Here is a 20,217-nt window from a genome sequence, read left to right on the forward strand (position 1 = left end):
AGAGGTCTTGGGTATTTTTAAAATTTTGTTCCAAGTTAGCTAGGACAACGTATATAAAGCGTGTGTGGGCGTGTGCACCAGAGAGTGCGTGCGTGTGTGTAAGGGTTTGAGGAAATCTACAGATTGGGAATAGACGAAAAGAAATGTATACGTTCTCATCTGTTGTCTATATAGACAGTCTATACATGAACGGTCAGCAAGAGTAAATAGAGACTGTATCGACTTTGGTCTTGAGGTAGTCTTGAGAGTAGGCAAAAAGAAACGAACATGTTATCGACTTTCTTCTATAAGAGACCTATAAACGGGAGCATCTATAAACTGGGAGTACGCAAAAAGTATGAACACCTTATCGACTGTCGTCCATAGACAGCCTATAAACGAAGAACGAACGATAATTAATATACACAATATCGACTTTTGTCTATATCTAGTGTATATAATGGAAGTAGACAAAAAGAACTAAACATCTTATCGGATTTCTTCTGTAGACAATCTTAGACAAAAATGAACAATAAATGGAGAATTTATCGACTTTCGTCTATAGCGAGTCTATAGAGGAAAAGTGCACAAAAAGAAACAAACACCTTGTCGAATTTTTCCTATGGACCGACTATATAGAGAGTACGAGTAGACAAAATTAGATACAAACATCATCACCTTTTCTAACAGTCCAAATACCTTGTATTAACAAAGAAGTAAGTCTATAGAATAGCAAAATTGTCTACAAGAAGTTGATGTACACTCTATCGACCGCCTAAGCTAATTTTTGTAAGGGCTCAGCGACATTCAAGTGGAGCTCGGTGATTTTTCTTTTATACGCTCATTATATACACTAATGACGTGGCTCCACCTCCTTTCCATTGGCTGCACCGTCACGTGCCCAACGACGTACGCTCTAGGCCAAACGTTCAATCAGCCAGATGGCTTCGGCGTGACGTGTGCAGTGACGTACGCACGAGGCACACGTTTAGGCAACCAGAACCGTGGAGCCGACCTGGAGTCATGCAAGCGTGCCCTTCTCGCCCCTCGAAATACTAGGGTCACTATCCCACCCAGAGCGACATTTAACGAATAGTCTTTTCAATGACATCAACTTGGTGTGTTTACATGAACATCCCTTAGGAATTTGACGTCAATTCGAGCACTTGTGCCAGCAGCCATTTTTGGTGCCATTATTCGGTCGCGCGGCCGGCTACAACGGCAGATTTTCGCGTATTGGGCATATAGTGTTTTTGCCTTGTGTGGACATTTCCGATATCTGTTCGAACAGATGTCTCTATTCGCGCCACGCTTCGACGCGTGCCATCTGTTCTGCACCCTCTTCGCACGAGTAGGCATACCGGCAAGCGAACGTGTAGTTTGGCGTTAAGAGTTTATGTGCATGACAAATAGCGACTGGCTCAATAGGGCAGGGGAATGATGCCGATCAGGGTCATAAATAGTTTCTAAATTCTTTTACTGGAAGCATAAACACGCAAGTGAAGTTGTAGAATAGTTGTCAAATCTGCTGTTAACTATCGCACTAGCGCGCGCTCTAGACCAGATGTTTCTTCTCCCGCAGAGAGGCCACTGCCGCTCGGCTCACTCATTTGCACGCTAGAATCTCCATTTCGAAGAGATCTTTTGGGTGTCCCACCGGACGGGCTTTGCTCGATTGTGATGGCCTACCCGTTCTACGAACCTTTTGACTTGGAACTCTTCCCAACAAAGTATTACTCGTTCAAAGGGTTTGACACCATCGTGGAGAACGCCGCAAAGCAGAAGAAGACGGAGTTTGGAATCGGCATCACTTACAAGTACGTGCTGTGATTGCCTTAGCAGTGTAATGTGAACTGTTATACCTTAGCCAATACTTACTACACTTCGGCGTGCGGTATTACTGAACTGCACGATTAGAGACATGAGAGTATACGTCAGAAGGAAAAAAAAAATTCGAGACTATTCGTACAACCTCATCCATCAGCCAGTCCATTATCCTCAACAATTGTTAAGCCGCTTAAAGTGAAAACCGGCCTGAAGGCATGCACGTTTTACAGCACCTTTCCTCACGTGGCATGGACATCAAAAATTTCCATCCCACACGTTTTCCCACAATTGGCCACGTGCTTCTATGCGGCCAGTGAATGAAAGAACCTCGCCACAGACTAGTAGTTACTATAACCACTACAGTGTCTGCAAGCTAACATACATAGGCTCCTAAATGATTTGAAATACAGCTTGCACAAATCAATTTGGTATAATAATATATTTGGAATATTCCGCCGTACTCTTAATTTAACTTTAAATCTACAAACACGACTACATTGTTGACAAGGCTTCTACAAAACTGATGAACGACCACCGATAAGCAGGGTTTACCGTGAAATCATAGCTGGCATATTGCATTTGCAAAGATTTTTCTCATCCGACTTAATACTTCAAGCTGTATCAAACAGAACGCATGTATTATGAATGCCTAGCCGCACTGTTGGAGACACTGACTAAGTCTAGCAGTTTTTCTAATCACCAAACTTTTGAGTGTGGTGCGGTGCCAACACGTCAGATGGGCGATGCAAACATAATGTCTTGCTTTCGCGATTTCTTGTTCTCACGTGCGCAAAGACTAAAACTTGTAAGTGTAAGCAGTTCGAAATAATATTTCATACGTGATCTTTCATTCGGGATGTATTTGGAATGTCTCATTTACCAACTGATTTGAGCACGTTAGGACAAAAAACGCATGCAACAGAATGGTTAGGTGACTAAATAATCAGAGTACGACTGCTGACAATGTCTTGGATAAGGTGAACGGACATGCCATATGAACTTGCCGAGGCTTATATAATTTAAGAATGTGGCTAGCATTAGCTAAAACGTCTGACCATATCCAAAGGTTATTTCACAAGCACGCATTGAGAATATCGCACGTGTTACTGTAATGCATTTAAATTTTCACTGTCGAAGCCGGTACATGGAAATACAAAGAAGCGTTTACCCTAAATCGAGGTCGGTGCTAGAGACACTTTGAACTGGAAACTCTAATGAACGATCCCACAAGTATTTGACCGTACAAGTTGTTGCCTGGAGTCGATTTCAATGCTTCGGATGAGTAATTGAAGTGTTCCAATTAAACACAGCAATTCCTGTCACTTACAACTTGGCAAAGGAAAACTAAAATTTCGAACGTCAAATCACCTTAGAGTATATTTAAAAAATTTGACTCCCCTGATTTATTTCACAAATATATTTCTTCTTTGATGTACTTCACTAAATCGAATGATCAATTATTTCGACCAATTTCATTCAAATGCATGAATTGAAATGCATAGTTAGAGGCAGACATTATATCCAATCCCTCGCAGTGAACCGCTCCTGCTTGAGTGAAGCTATGGGAGTCGCAAGATGTCGGTAGAGCTGTGTCACGACTGTTGTAAAGGATAACATGCTTATACAAAGAAACTTCAACGAGCTATGCCGGATACTTACTTAGATCACAAGGATAATGTAGCCTTCGTGAGATCGGTGACAGCAAGATTTATGTCTATTCATGTTTTCCACGTTTAGGTTTTGTAAGAGCGTTGCCAACATGACAGCACTTGCCAAAAATCCCATGACCAAGACAACATTGGACTATTTGTGGACTAAGCGGTTTTACCACTACGGACAAGTTAACCCTCCTCTATCAAATTATGGCGGATCCATAAAACAAGTCAACTTCGACTGTGCCAGTGGACTACAGGTTAGTGTTCTGAAAACTTAAAAAGCATGTCTGTTCGGCCACTGGACCCAGTCCAGCGTTGCACTGCCAAGTGAAAATGGTCATCAGCCACACGAAACTCATGCCTGCGTAACGTAAAACACTGTGGGTAATCTGGAATAAACGTAACTACAGTACATACCTTACAAGGGTGATGGTTTGGGATAGTTGATTTCGCATAAGACTGTGTGGTGGAGTGCGAAGCCGGTCAGGGGAACCATGAAAAAAACAAGGACAAGCGCTTACTGTCAACTGAAATTTTATTGTTTGACGCAAAAGGTTATATAAAAAAGCAGAAGGAAAACGACATAAAAATTATAAAACATAAAGATGAAGCTGCCAAATACCGATGTCATCACCACTCACTGGCCGCACTGCCATTGTCCAAGAATGCCAATTCCTTTCTTGATAAGTCCAGGGATGGCTTACGTATGCATGGGTGTATTTGGCGTGCCATGATAACCGATTCAGCGATGATGCGCGTTCGATCGACCGACAAGTGAACGGTGATGACATCTTTATCTTTTTCTTTATTTTTTATGCCCCATTTTAATTTTTATGTCGTTTTGCTTCTGTTCATTTTTCCTATATAACACCTCGTTTTTCCTATATAACACCTATTTATGGGAACGTTCTCTATTGTCACAATCAGCATGGGGTCCATTTTTATATGTACCTTATTCTTAAATTTTCCTTCTTAGGAATAATAAGATCACAGTTATCAGCTTTATTATCATTCAGCATCAAATGCGACATTTTAACTGCGCACATAAATCGCTATATCAGCTGATTGTCCAATCTAGCGGAGCAACCACTTAAACAATTGACCACATTTTCATGTAGTCGGTAGTATACAAGGCATACTGCGTATTAGCTGCGCTGCGGGTACTAGTTACATTGAATGCTGCTTTTTATTTTGGTACACCATAAAAGGTGGAAAGATTGGTGCTTCTGGTTTAGCGCTCCATTGCATCGCAGTCTATAAGAAAGTCTTTGTGCTATGCTCCGGAATATTTTGACCACCCGGGGTATGTCCATCTGAACCCTGATATAAGTTCCGATGTGTGTCATGCGTTCCACTACTATCGGAGCACTAACATTTTTAACGCCTGTTGCCCAACAAGACTCTGTTTTATAAACAAAAAACTCTCTTCCACAGCCAATCCTTCGTTTTGTCGTAAAAGCACTTGTTAGTGACTTACGGCCAACATGCCTTATATAATGACCTCCCCATATAATAATTAGTGGCGCGCCTCCTGAAAACCCGCTATCTGTTCAATATTTCTTTTAGCTAATCAACATTCTCATCGAGAAGTTCTTTAAACATGAAAGGATGTCATAAAAAATCCCGCGTATTTGTATCTTACTCCAAACAACTCGCACATGAAGAAGTGGCAACCAAGCGTTGATGCGAAAGAAGACAAAGCCGACGCACATGATCGTGTAATGAGTTCGATTATTAAAATTTACGTCTCCATTGTGTCAGTTTGTAAGGTTTATTATCAACTTATTTTGAATCCCATTCGTATCGTATATGATGTGCCAATAAGTGGTCCCCCCCCCCTGGTCTTCACAGCAGCCTTGCAAAGCACGGCATTCTTCAGAAGTTTCGACATCTACGCATCTGTGTTGGTCGACTCCGTCCCACTACGTGACCTCGACACGCTGTTCAGACTGCCGCTTCTCCTGGTGGGCGTGAGGCGGGTTACCACTTTCGGCGAGACTTGGAATCACGAGTTTTGGCCGTCTCTGCATTGTAGGAAACTCTGTGGTCTTGGCGTGCACGGCGCGTGCTGTGTTCGAGACGAATGGCGGCCCGCACACGCGCTCGAGAGGCCGCGCCGCTTTCGCTTCCACGCATGCGCAATGACGGCAGTGCACGTGTACACTTAGGCGCGCTTCACCGACGCAGCTTTCACGCGAGTGCCGCAGTACCAGAACAGTGAGGTAGCTCTATGCGCGCGCGCCCTCCCGCCCCGCCACGCGCATTGGCGTGGGCGCATCGTGGCACCCTAACGAACTTGGGTGCACCGCACAGGCGTGTGGAGGGCGCGCCATAAACATGGTTGCGGCACGGCAAAAGGTGACAGTGATAGAGGCCCATATACAGCTAGTTACACTCCCCGCTTACAGCTAATTACACTCCTCTTTGTTGCGGTAGCAATTACATGGACACTCGTGGATGATTTCCACCATCGCCTTCGGCGTCGCAGCAGTATTCCCTCTGAAGTCCAAGTGTGATAACGTGAGAGGTGGTGGCATGATCTCGCCCGTTCAATGGATGACGGCGGGGAGCGAATGCGCCCTCTGAAAACACGTGAAAATGCGTAGCTTGATTGCAACATTTCGTTAACCAGCGAAACTAACAGGAACACAAGGAAGTGTCGTGCAAAAGGGCGTGTTGTAGGGGCGTATCGATAATTCACAGATTACAGAAATATCCACCCGTAAGACGACTGGCATGCGTCGCGATTAACAGTGGCCACGCTTTACCACTGCAGAATTTGCTAGCGTTTTACGTGTATTTTGGCGTCATAGTAGAAGTTTTCCATCACACAAAACTGTGCAAGAAGAAAATCCGCGGGTAATCTTTCCATTAGTGCACAGCAGAGGTCCATGTCATGAATTTTGTGAATGAGAGAGCCAGTCAATAATAGTCCCCATATAATTCCCTGTCCAGTTAAGTGAGCGAAGTTTCTAGCGTTATTCATCACAATCAAAATGTTTCAATTATACTGGCACTTGAACACGGAATATCTGTGTCCAACACTCCTATTCGGCACAAAGATCAGAGTGGCTAATTGCTAGAATCATTCGCTGATGTGGAATTACTAACTAATCCAATGCGAAACTGTTAGCATGACCAAACGTTTTGTCACCAAATGTTGAATGACTCAAAAACTGTATGAAGAGCGCCCCTTCGCCCCCTCCCCCCAGGAAAAGGAATAATCGCATGTGGAAGTGGTGTAATTTTAATAAATGCAAACAAACGTCGTTTGGTTCGAAGCAGCCGCATGTTACGATGGGGCGCGTTACGCGTGCTCCTCAGGTGTTCGTATAAAAGGTCGTCTCAAGGTCATGGTAAGCCTGTAAACCTGTGCAAAAACACAGCGCGATTTATGTTAATGTTCACAGCATTTTTGAAATATAGTTCTAATGTACTTATTGTGCTGGTTAAGCGAAAATAGTGGACGTTACTGAAGCTGAATATGTAAACTCAAATAGCTATCAAAAGTTACATAATAAAGTTTACAACTAATAACTCTGGCGCATGTGTGCAGTAGACGAACTGACGTGACTGATTTCACAAGGCGCATGCACTTACACCAAATGTTGAAGTTTCTAGATAAACACTGTCAATTTTACAGTAAGGATCCACAGTACTTCCTCGCACCTTTTTAACAAAGCGCGTTTTCATGTATTGAAGGTAAAATATTACTAGACCAGCATTGCGTTTCATCGCACATATTCGGAAGGCATTTCTTGAAACAGGTGTCAATGGCAGAAGTCGATAAAAGTGGATATTGACACGCGTACTTATCTTTATCGGGCTACCACGTTTCGCCACCTAACAAATGTTATCGCACAGCGCGGGACGCGCCTGCATGCATCCGAAGTTTCTGGAAAGCTATCGATGCTTCTATCCCGTTGTCTGTTGTCGCCGAACCTTGTGCTATCAGATTTCATCGCGTGACGCGAATGGCGTAGAACTTTGTGGAAGGCACGCGGGTCCCAACGATTAGTCTGGAACATTCGACGACTATTGTATAAAAGCCGACGCGCTTGACCCGCTGACCAGATTTTCGACGATCGCCGACTGTGTTCGCCGCTATCGTTGTGCTATAAGTGTAGCCTGTTTTGTGGGCACCGGTTCGCCCAATAAAATTTAGTTTTGTCGTTCACAGTGGTGCTACTGTGTTCTTCAACGTCACCACTACGTGACAATATGACATTGAATGTCACCGGTTAGAGCTCGTAAATTGCAATCAGTGCGGAAAAGTTTTTCATTTAGGAATTAAATTTAAAATAAATTGTTTGAATTATTCAGATATTTATTCTAATTTCTCGCGTTAATATTGTTCGCCGTTGAAAATAATCTAGCTCGTGAAGTAGAATTGTGGTATATGCCACGCCGGACTATACAAAGATTCTGGCAATGATAAAAAAAACGCCGTAAATTATGTATAAGGGAACGCATGCCGGTCCGGCGCTATTAACACGCATTTCTAGCACAGCGTGCTGGCTTGCCTTTAGCAGAGTTCTATGCGCCGAAGATGCCCCGGTGAAGAACAGCATACCTGTTACCGACCGCACCGCGAGGTCACCCATACGGCAGGGATCCAGTCGCGTCCGCAGTGTCCACATTTCAGTGGGGGCGGAGGGCGAAATGCAAAACGTCCGTATGCGGTGCGTTCGGTTTTGAGAGCCCCAGGTGGTCACAATTATTTGAGAGGCCCCCACTGCGGCGTATCTCAATAGGGTATGGTGGTTTTCCCATGTGGAAACCGCACAATGTAACCATTTTAAGTACGAGGTCGCTTAAGGTTTCGTTATTTTCAGTCGGCGAGATTTAGAACATTTACATTGCGGACTTTCTGCACGAACGGTGATGCGAATTAAGGTAGCCTAACAATGTTAAAGGCCAACTGCTACGTCCGGAAGCTCATTCGCGCTAAATTGGCTATAAGGAATAACATGTAATAGCAATGTAACCTTAGCAAAGCTTCCGTGCTGGTGATTGTCTAATTTTCTGTCAGCGCTTACATATCGCCTAAGAAGGCTACGCGTGAACATGGCTGGGAACCAATAGTGATTCGGTTGTAGCGACAATCCCGGGACCGTACTCGACTGCCGACCTCTACGTTGCGCCTCGGTGCCCAGGTGCATCGCTCGATTAACATTTGCAATTTGATAGGTGCGTCTCACGGCTGGCCTTTTTTTTTTCTTTTTGCACACGTGATTTGAGTAGCTGCAAGAATGAGAGATTTGCGCGGGAAGGGACGTCAGTAGAGTTTTGTGGGGGTTTTTTCCGAGCTCGGGCTTGAAGCCACAGGCTCGGGCCGGACTCGGGCCCGCTCAATAAAGGGCCTAAGTCGAGTCTTAGAGCACACGCCAGCGTTATGCATTACAACGTCCAAGGCATTCTCTGCCAAGGTGAATGAAGGGACACGTGCAAACAGCTGGCTGTTAGTACACCTTAGCAAATAGAATAGACAAAGAGGTGTTCTTATTTGTTTCTTCTCCACGAAAAGTAAGACTGTTTCCATGTACGTAAAAATTATTTATACAAAACCCGCTCTTCAAGGCATTTCCCTGTTACCGTTTTTTGCGATTACACTATTACAACTATCGATACTATTATGCTATTCGAACGCTAACAGAAGGGGTGTTGGTGTCCCTTTCTACTTGTGCGTTAAATTTTTCGTCTAAGGCCGCAAATTTGCCTGTTTGTATATATATATATATATATATATATATATATATGTTTAGTACTTACACGCCGGGCCTGGTCACGCAGTAAGCACCCGGGCGGCCCAGGTGCTCCCTGAGATTACTAACACAGGCCAGGGACGGGCCCGTTCTGAGTTCGGAGTGGGGCCCCATAGCTTCATAAAGCGGGCCAGGGCCGGGGCGTAAAATCAGGCCCGTGCAGTGCTCAAGCAAGATTGCCGACAAGTTGCGTAGCCGTCGGGTGCTCCTACATGTAGTCGAACACAATGGATGGCTGCGCACTACACAACGCAGCGTAGAAGGAGGTGGAACACGCCTATCGCGACCGAACTTTCAATGCGGAAACGTGCACTGCGCCGCAGCAGGAAAGCCCGATGCTGGCCAGCCAACGCACGCAAAACATGTAAACTGCTGAAAACCAAACAGCACAGGTTTAATTTCGCGAGCACTGTCAATTTGTTTGGCAAGCATGCTTGCCAAACGCTATGTCGGGATTGCTATAAGTCCCATAAGCAGCGATGGCGCACGAAAACGAAAGTAAGTTGTATTCAGGGAAGATATGCTCCAGAGACGCTTTCTGGAGGTGCGTCATCCTAGAGACATTTCACGTGTCTGTACGTCGGACGCGTCGAAGACGACGAACGACAGCCTTTCTGACACCGTGCCAGAAACGCTGTCAGCGATAACCACACACTGCATTTGTCAAAAAAGTGGTGGGGTCTGGAAACCTATGGTTGTATGATGCATCGGCACTATCTTTCTTTCGTCTGTTTTGTCCCAACTATCGCCTCTACACCTGTGATTTTACGGCGCATTTGTATGTCACTAGGATGGCGGAATTTTGTCGTCTCCGTAGCGGAAAACTTAACCAATCAGCGCGGAAATCTTTCGCCGCGTGCGCCCGTGGATTCCTTGCAGTACCACGCTTGCAGTACCAGCAAATATATACGGATCTTTCGAGCATAGGTCACAATTTCCCGGCAAGAATTGTAGAAACTACAGTACCTCTCACGGACTATTCCATTTGTTGTCAGCTGTGTCTCTTTAGCCGACATGTTTCACTGTTAGCTTTTTCATGCGTTTCCTGTGTAGCCTGTCTGGGTAAAACTTGTGGGCTCATTTAAAATAATATACATTTATTTTGGTCGCAGATGCTCTTCAATTTGATGAAAGACAAACATGACAACGTCAATCGGCCAAGTTACATCATACTCTCCTTCCCTTTGTATGCTGCGGGAAATTTTCCAGACATTGGCAAGGCATTAAGGTGAGCGGCGCCCAGTAAAATCAAAAGCATGAGGCATATTTAGCAAAATACGCTGCCCTGCAACGCTATACCGTATTGCGGCATCTTTATTCTTAGAAGCCGCTACCACAAAGTTGGGAGCTCTGTGTGTGGCACCCAATTGCTATATTCTTACAATGACCAAGTGCAAAATATCCTCGGTGTGCCTTGGTGAGAAGAGAGCACTCTAATGACTAACTGGGGAAATTAGAACTGGAATTTTGGACGGTTGCGTTCCGTGTTGCTGCAAAGCCGAGCAATGCAGTTCAGGTTTGAGTAAACGGCTTTGTGATATTTACGTGCTGCACTAACCGCTTCATCGCAGCCGTCCAGCCTGAGTAAATGAGATAGCGTGTTAAAACGCTCAATGACCTCCCAAACAGTTCTCCGGGCTTTATTCCCAGACTTCGCAACGAAGTTCCTAACCTTAACAAATGTACAGTTTTCGTTACTTTCATGCTTACTACCTCGTAGAGATAACGCACCTATCTACCTACTGCACAACAACAACATATTGTTATTATTATTATTATTATTATTGTTATTATTGTTATTATTATTATTGTTGTTGTTGTTGTTATTATTATTATTATTATTAAGTTCCATTGGGCTTGATGGGGCACGTAGAGAAAAACAAGCTACGTCATGCTTTACTGACTCTCTCCTCCATACTTCAACCAACCCCATTGACGCTTGTCAGCCCATCTCGTGCTGTGAACAGCCTTCATATAGCAAGTTTTCAGAGTACGCTCGGCCGAACGCAAGCTTTGAACTTGTTAACTCTGCCTTATACAAAAATAACTTGGAATATTCTTTGCCCCAGTTTTGTTAATTTCAGCGACCCAGATTCCATCAATATTTTTATTGCGTGTTTATCCTAATCTAGTTGTCTTAAATGGACTACTGTATTTATTCAATATCCTTTTAAATAAGTTTAGTTGCGTTTTGTGTCTTAAAATTCTCGTTTTTTTTTTCGTTCCCGTTCTATGCAGTTGTGTTCACTAAATAAATATTTCCGCAAAAAAATTTTGCAGCTCATAGTACAAAATTTGTATCTACCCTTGGCCAAAATTAGTTCTTTGATACCCTACAGGCGTTTGTTTACGGTGACTCCGGCGTATGCGGTCTTGCAAATTCTGAAACCCGTACAATACGTGCAGAAAAAACAAAACGATACTGATTTTTCTTCCTGCCGTTCACTGTGAACGCTACGCGTATTGTAAGTGATATGCAATGGCGCGAACATTATAATTAATATCAGAAACCTATTAGTCTCACTACGAACACAATTTGTCGTCGCCCATTGTTTCTTGTACCAAAAGCGCAATGAAGTGCACTGTCGCGCACCAACACTTTCACGTCCCATGCATAACTTATTCCGCTAATATAAATATGCCATTGTGTGCGCTAGCGAAAACTAACAGGCAGCTTTAGTTTCACGTACGCAGAAGCTTTCCACACGCAAACGCTCGAGTTCTATGTGCTCTACGCGCCGCATCCGTGAGACGTTTGCAGTTTAGCGTACGCAATAGTCAGAGAGCCTTGCAAACCCATAGGTCGTTGCCTCCGTATAAAGGGCTCTACTTCCGCATGTCTACTGGCGCCCTCTACCGGCAGACGTGAACACTACTACAGTGAAGTTCGTTCAAAAAGAACCCCAATCGCAGTCGACGCGTGATTCTGAAACCCCGCGAACTGCGCGTCCATACTAGCTTGGGCTGGCTCGGGCTTCGTTCTCTTCCTGGCAGCTCGTAGAGCCCGTCTCGCATACGTGGGACGCGCGACGTAAGGACACCGCTTTCACGTAGGTACGTCAGAGGCGACGGGGCTCCCTACATTCGGCCGGCGTATGCGCATTTCGATCCTGCTAGATATTCACGTACGTAGCACTTCTACCGACGTCAAACCAAAATTGTCTAACAATACTCTGCTTTTTTGCGTCTTTGCATGTGGTTGAACTGACGTTGGTGTGATGCACCAAGCTAGAAAGACAATCATTGTCATGAAAGGGAATTGCGTTCGCAATCAAGTCTTCATTTAAGTTGTTCTGACCCATAACTTTTATTGAATTCTGGGATTCGCATTTGTAGCACTAATGATATGGCCCAATGTTCTTGGCCGTCTTGCTCCTTATTAGTGGTCTTAGTATCATTTGACAATTCAGATACTTTCTGCGTTTGTTCGTTTGAATCTAACCACTTTGACCCAGTGACCGAAGTTCACTACCGGTTTGGGCAACTAATTATGTTCTGGCTGCTGATTTGCCAGCAGGCAAAAAAAATTGAAGGGCGCTTAAGCTTCGCTTTTAGAAGTGGAACACAATTGCTTTTAAGATCCCTGACTACTTCTCGCGCTTGCCGGCAACTACAACCTACGTAAGCGTAATGCTAACGGGTAAACGCTGGAGGCGAACGCTACGCACGAAGGCGAGCTTTCTGGTAGAAACGCGGCGGCCTCTTGCGTGGACCCATCGTCTGTCACTATTTCGCACTTTTAGCATTTCTGTTTAAGAACGTATACCATAAAAGGCGTGCACTCTCGGTGTTTGTTTCGTGATATTTGTTTACACGCTGCCATTCTCACCATTCTCGAAATCCCGAGGAATAACTTTGCACAGAATGTAAGTCAAGGTGTGAGCCACTTCGGTGATAGAAGAACTTTAGTGCCATGCTGAAAATATAAAGCAATTTTCGATTACGGTACGGCAACGCCGACTACCACGCCGACACAAGATTTTCTGCCATACGGAGCCCTTAAGAGGAAGGTTTATCTAGGGCGCTCCTATCTAGATGCACGTAGAACGAGAAGTCGTTTTTCTCGACGACCACTGCGGCAAACTTGGCGAGGTTTGCTGCATTTACCAGAAAACTTGAAATCTAGTGACTACTGGTTTCAGAAATGTTTGATTAGGGCCCTCAATTTTAACGCGATAGCGTTAAGGAGCTCGTGTCGCAGAAAAGCCGGTGTCGTCGGCGTCGGTTTCGGTGTCGGCGTCCGCGGCGTTGGCCGTGAGCGATAAATCACGGCAGGCACTTCATAACTAAAAAGCAACTTCCAAGATGGGCTGGGTGGGAATCGAACCAGGGTCTCCGGAGTGTGAGACGGAGACGTTACCACTGAGCCACGAGTTCGATGCTTCAAAGCGGTACAAAAGCGCCTCTAGTGAACGCGCTGTTTCTAAGGCTCAGGCGTGCGTTGCTTGCTCAGGCGCACATTTCGTTGTCGCGCCGAACGCTGCGTTGCTCGACGCTCACCGCGTCCGATGCGGGGCGCGTAGTCGCTGCGCCGTAGCCCATTGTCTTACACCCCTTGGCGGGTGGCCGGGAACGCTGTCGCGTTCCACTCTTGAAGGCGAAGCTTAAGCGTCCTCCAATTTTTTTTATTAAAACTTGGCAAAAATCACAAATTTTCAGAAAACGAGGCTATTAAGTTTACAGCTCCGTTACTCAGCAATGAAAAATGATATAATTTCCTGAATTATTATCATACCACATCTAAAGTGGACAAAGTTCATATGTTACACATGCATATCAACACATTTAGTAATGTGTGAATAGAGCATTTGCTGAACCCTTGTAAACAGGGCAACAAATTCACGTAATACATAAATTGGCATATCCAATTTGTCCGCTTTTAATCATCTTAGGTATGCAGTTTAAAGAACCGCAATATCTGTTTTTGACGGAGAGCTATTATTTTTGTAAACATTGTGCTTTTCTTTTTTTCTAACTTCCGGATTTCTGAAAATTCTTTCAACAAAATTCAGGCCCTAAATCGAAATTCCGCTTCCACGATGACTGGAGTTTAACTTTCTTTATCAAATGCAAACACGTTATTAAAATCGGTGCAGGGGTTATCTCAGAAAAGCGTTTTCGCGTTTTACATGTATTTGAATGCGCAGCGTCGGAGTTGGGCTGGAGCTAATGCTTCCTCTTAACGCTGTCGCGGTAAGACGGACAACTGCCTACGCGGCCGAACTTACTGCTAGCTGCGGCCTTGCCTGGCAGAGATATTGAGACACCGGTTTGTGGTGCTGGACATTTGCCGAAAGAACAAGTTCAGCACTACGTACTTGCTATTAGTACGCGCACATTGCTGACCAATCACCGCGAATGGATGTAACAAAAGGTGGCATAAACGGTGCGTAGCGTCAAACATATTAATGCGATAGCGCCACATTCGCAACTGACATCACCATGTCAAGGGCGCCCGCTTCTCGGATAGCCATTGCAACAAAGATTCATCCACGATACTAGGAACTGCGGGTTTTCCAGGGAGTTTCAACTGGGTTTCGGTGGCTACCACAGCATACACTGTGTCATGTTATAATTCGGCTTTGTTGATGACAGCGAGGTTGCCACTTCACGCGTCAGCATATGTGCCCATAATGTTGTCCGATTCATGTATGGATGGGCATAAGTATGCAACAGTCGTAATTATTTTTACAAACCGTAAACATATTACCGGTAAATAAACGCCAATTATCGGAAATATCACTATCGCGTTCACGTCGCCAATATTCTGCAAGGGATTGATGTGCCGCGAATTTTTCGCTATTTTGCCGAAATTGCTTGGGGAGTTAACCTTTGAGTGCTGTAGATACTGCATTGACCATTGACTGGCATTATTTTTACACTCAGAGCTATTGGTGATTATCACGAGTAAGTGCTAACGGGAAAAAACGATTACACTGCGGGTGTGCATGCTTTCCGCCGGATAGAGTTTTTTACGAGCACATCTAAAAACGTATTCTATAATGTTGAGCAGTATTTTGTTAAAGCTATCTGAATTTTGGCAAATAATATAACGCTCCGACAACGTTCAGGGCTATCTACTCAAAGATAGCGCTCACCGGAAGAAAATGATAAGAGCTGACAACTTTCCTTGACGCAGGAATCCTTCAGTGGACATTTTTATTGCTGTGGGGTACCACTCGGATCGAGACAACAATTACGCTGACTGCCATATGGTTTCACCAACCTTGCTGAGCCCGCGACTTCTCCCATCTAACCTCTACAGCATCTATAGCGTTCGTCTGGTAAGTTATTTCATCCGTCACCTAATTTCAGTCGTGGCAGCTATTGACGATTGTGCGTTGTAACTGCATTGAAACGCCCAATAAAGTTTTACGAAGTTCTTTTGCAGCTTCAACTCAATGTTAATAAGCAACTTGCATTTCATTCTTTTATATGGAAATGAAGGAGTGATGGCGAGAAAGGAAAACACTGTCGTCGTTGGAAGAGTTCTGTTTGTGCAAAGTCACGCGGACGTAAGCACAATATTCAGGTTTAGTGGCATCCCCTTTGAAACCACGTATGGAGTAGTCACATAGATGGCTTGACTTAATTGCGCGTTGCATGTGCCGCATTATATAATTTTAATTATCTCTTACTTATCTGTGATTATTGAAACCTCTATCTTTATATTTTAGATTACTATGCTTGTAGCGACTCCGGTTTCATCAATGTCTTCACCGCATGTCTGACCCTCTTCGGAACCCACCTACTACAGAAGACGTACACTCTTGCTGGCTTAATATTTGGTCCCTTCATTTCAATGTTCTCAGCGGCTTCAGAACCATGGTGCAGTTTATACACGCCTAATCTTGTGCCAAATATGTGCCGTGGTGTGCTTTTCTTTCCATAGGCAGTAAAAGGGGGCGCTTTCTGCACTCACAAACATATTTCTTTATGATTTGTTTTTTTTGCTCTATTTGAAGGTATGCATGTTCTTTTCTGTGGCCAGCCTTTGCATCTAGTTGACTGTTCCTGTTTGCCTCACTTCCTCTTGATTACTCTTGCTTATCAATTTGATATTTATTTCCTTGCCCGGTACTTGCCTGCTAATTTTCTTGAGCGTTTCTTCTATTCCACGTTCACGCCTATCAAATACACATATTTATGTGCATCAGCCGCCCATTTCTTATCGCCCAAATTCTGGAGTTTTTCTTCAAAAGTAACATTGCACGGCGTTTCTGTGGCTTTGAAAGAAGTGCGTCCCATCTCACCCTCGACTTTTTCATTTGGCATTTCACTGCTACCACCGAATACCAGCCTATGGTTAACATCACACTTAGGCGGCATCTATTTTGATCAGCAGAAAATTCCGTTTGCGAACACTAGCACTGCTACTAGTAGTCATTTGCAAAAATATTGGCACCTCCTAATATTATTTGGAACCCCAAAGTGTTTCATTATTCCTGTGTTACGCTTCCCCTTCGTCCTCCAATTAGGTTAGTTGGTGGTTCAGTTACTAGTCCCTTCGTTTGTGTAAACCCACAGATATTTATATTTCTGGAGGACGCGTATGCCATTCTTTGTAATTGAGACCAAGTTGCTATTCGCCTCTTCAAGAACAGCCATAATTTCCAATTTCTGTGCGCTGAAGTTAAGGTATGGATATGTCCCCCCATTCACGCATGTATTCCCAGGGCTCTGTTTATCGCTTGCATTTTCCGTTAGCAGCAATATATCGTCGGCATAGATCCTCCCAGGAACCTTCAGTTGCAGCCTGTGCCAATTACAAACGAAGATGATGAAAAACTAATTGACTGCTTGCCAGTCGTGTTTCCATGCCTTTAACATGTTACTGGTGAGTGTTGCCTACATACAACATATTGATCACGATGTTTCTGGCTAAATGGCTTCAGCCAACACTGAATTACAGGCAGCAAGCGTCGTTTATTGGTTTAGAGAAGGACACTGGATGAGGAAGAAGAAAAGGAAGTTTTTTTGAAAGCAAGGTCACACGATACAGGTCAGTGCAAGATATCCAGCTGCACTGGTGAAACACGTGTGATGTAAATGAAATGAAGTGTACATTGATGGTTCACATGCGATTAGGGCGGGCTATACAAATTTAAAGCGAAGCCTTAGGTGGCTTGGGGTGAAGCGCACTTCCAGTTTCCTGTCTGGTGTTTTTCCGCTATGGCTGAAAAAGTTTGCACAATATATTTTTCTTCTTCTTCATTGTCCTTATTCTGCATGTGTCTTAAACATATAGGTAGAAAATACACATCCTTTTCTGGGTATTTGTATGTCTTGTCCTTGAAGGGCTAACATGGAGCTATCATCTTCAAAGCGATCTGCGATGTCTGCAGAATGTGAGAAACACTGGAGACCGAAAAATTTTTCACTACCCCATGCGAAATTTTCACTAAGTCTGCATTTATGGCCTTGCAAGATACGATTTCCACTGGGTTGTTCCGTTACCTCTGCCGCAATATTTACACAAATTGTCGCCTATGCCACCGTGCTTGAGAATACACCATAGAAATTCGCTGTGTACGTTGTGGCAAGCCCCGTGAACTTCCAGAAAGCTGCTGTCCGCCCTAATGTATTACAAAGAATTATCCTCTACTTCGCTTAGCCTTAACCCATATTGAGGTTACCCAATATTTCATTTCTCGCCAACCACTTTGACACCTGTATTTCGAGATGACATATCCAATATATATATATATATATATATATATATATATATATATATATATATATATATATATATATATCACCGACATTACTCTGTCATGTATAAGGAAGCCTTATCCTTACACATTTTATTCCGATAGCACACCTCCTGGAGTGTGCGATATGGACACTCCAGGCGGATTTTCTCCGTCGACGTTGGTGTCGGCATAGCCGTCGCCTTGAGGTTTCTTATGAGTGAATGCGCGTGAGGGTGAGCCGGCGAACGCGGTTCAATCTCGTGTGCGTGAGCGATGAACGCGGCCCGGATTCGTGCCCGCTCGTGTGACGTGCGACGGAGGGGGGTGAGGCGAGGAAGGAGGGGCGTTCTTCGGTACGCCGGTGTCTTCCTCGCGCGCCGCTCCGTACAGAGGGGACACAACCGCGGCGTCTCCTACGGCGTTGTCCACGCGAATCGCGGACTCCGTTGTAGACGCCTTTGGCGGACGCTGTAGGGACGTGTTGCCGGCGCTCGTGTGTCTTGAAAGCGGCCTGTGCCGTGGCTAAAATGCGCCGCTCTCATCTTCAAAGCTATCTGCGATGTTTGCCGGGTGCGAGTAGTTCCAGTAGCTTCGTATGCGCTGTGGCTTCGACGTTTCGGGGGTGTTCAAGCGACAGATGCACGAAGTTAATTGGCTTCTGGCTGGTGCCGCGATTCCTAACTTCAGCGTTTTCACAGACAGTTTCAGCAACACCGAGCGACGTGTGTTCATGCTTATCTGTGCGCGCGTGACACCATGCTGGTTAATTTAGTTGAAACACGTTGACGGACAAGGTGATTCGAATACATCATAGAATGTGTCAGCACAACTGAACAAGGACGTAGAAAGAAGCAGACATGAAGACAACGCTGTGTCGTTGTGTCTGTTTCTTTCTGCGTTCTCGTTGAGTCACGCTTAGACATTCTATCCTTGTTAATTTAGTTAGTAATCAAATGTTTAAAAGGTTATACTGCCGATAAATCTACTACCCTTACTTCGTACAGCCAACTGCTAATTTGTTATCGCAATAGGTGCTAGGCCTTTTAAGCGGAACTGCGAATTTTTATTTATTTATTTATTACAACATTGCCTTTATGCAACCCAATTGAAACTTTCTTTGATTTAAAAAAAAAGAACTCATTCTGTGTTACTGTTTAGATCAACATTTAGATTATCTGTATAGCACGTGATGGCTCGTTGAATAAATGTAGAGCATGTAAGCTTTGAAATGGGTGTCATGCGCTTAACTTTGGTGTCGTCATGCAGAGGGAAGGTACCATTACTCGTCCATGCATGGATCGCGCGAGAAAGTGGCGCAGTTGTCGCGGCATACCTAACGCAGTCGATGTTTTATTTAGAGCCGCACGCGTCGTGCAGAGAGCCGTTGCTCGGCAGTATATCGGTCAATCCGAGCAGGAGTAGTAGGGCTTGAGAGAGCTACTAAGGTAGAAGTAATAGATCATAATCATTCAGGTGGTCACGATATGGTGCAGGTCCTACAAATGTACAGTTTCTTGCAGGCACTTCACCCTTTATTGGCTATGGCCTGCTTGCGTTCGACTGTTTCACCCGTACGGTCCAGAATTATCATGTAGAGAATCGGGCAGCGAGACTAAGAGATTTGGAACCTCTTTGACCACAGAATAATGGGTTCGTAATATAGGGAGCGCCATCACAGGGGATTAAGGCAAGCGCTGGAGTCCCTGTCATATATGAGTGCGGCGGTCTTGAGTGGCACGGGGAGGCTTAGGGCACCACCAGTAAGGCTGTCTTTTTGTTTACAGTAATACACCAGCATCTTCTGCGAAACGAACGAGCCCACTACTAAGAAGAAGGGACCACGATGGTGAAATCAAGCCGTGAGAAGCCAACTAGACGTAACATGAGTTAGGCACATGAGCATTCTAGGCCATGAATTACTGTGTCTTGTGCACTTGGTCATTCGGTTTCTATACCCTGTTGCTAATGTGCCTTTGCAGCACCTATAATATTTTTCACTTAGCCAACTGCGGCCGCCTCCCTGAATGTGCCTACCCAAACTCGTATGAACGAACTACTGAGGCTCATCATTATTGGTAAACTAGGGACATTAGGGGTAAAAGACACCGTATAGCGCACAAGCTGTTCACATTTCGTGGAAGGTTTTGAACAGATTATTTCTTCGATACAACAAGCATGGATATCTTTCCTTGACTTTGTTCAAATTCAATAGGACATTTTTCCAAATCATCCATACATGGAGCTACAATTTACTCCTACAAATGCCAAACCTAATATGAAGAACCCTGCGCAGGCATG

General features: G+C 44.5%; 1 protein-coding gene across 1 annotated transcript in view; it reads left to right on the top strand.

The window, feature by feature from the left end:
- Positions 1-1,417: 1,417 nt before the first annotated feature.
- Positions 1,418-20,217, top strand: part of LOC142578404 (uncharacterized) — a 31,671-nt gene continuing 12,871 nt past the window's right edge. Inside the window, exons 1-4 of the mRNA XM_075687794.1 lie at positions 1,418-1,796; positions 3,544-3,718; positions 10,339-10,454; positions 15,366-15,510. Coding sequence (XP_075543909.1) covers positions 1,660-1,796; positions 3,544-3,718; positions 10,339-10,454; positions 15,366-15,510 — 573 coding nt within the window. The 5' untranslated portion in view covers positions 1,418-1,659. The remainder of the gene's footprint in view (positions 1,797-3,543; positions 3,719-10,338; positions 10,455-15,365; positions 15,511-20,217) is intronic.

This window comes from Dermacentor variabilis, chromosome 4 (assembly GCF_050947875.1).
Source record: "Dermacentor variabilis isolate Ectoservices chromosome 4, ASM5094787v1, whole genome shotgun sequence".
NCBI lineage: Eukaryota > Metazoa > Arthropoda > Arachnida > Ixodida > Ixodidae > Dermacentor > Dermacentor variabilis.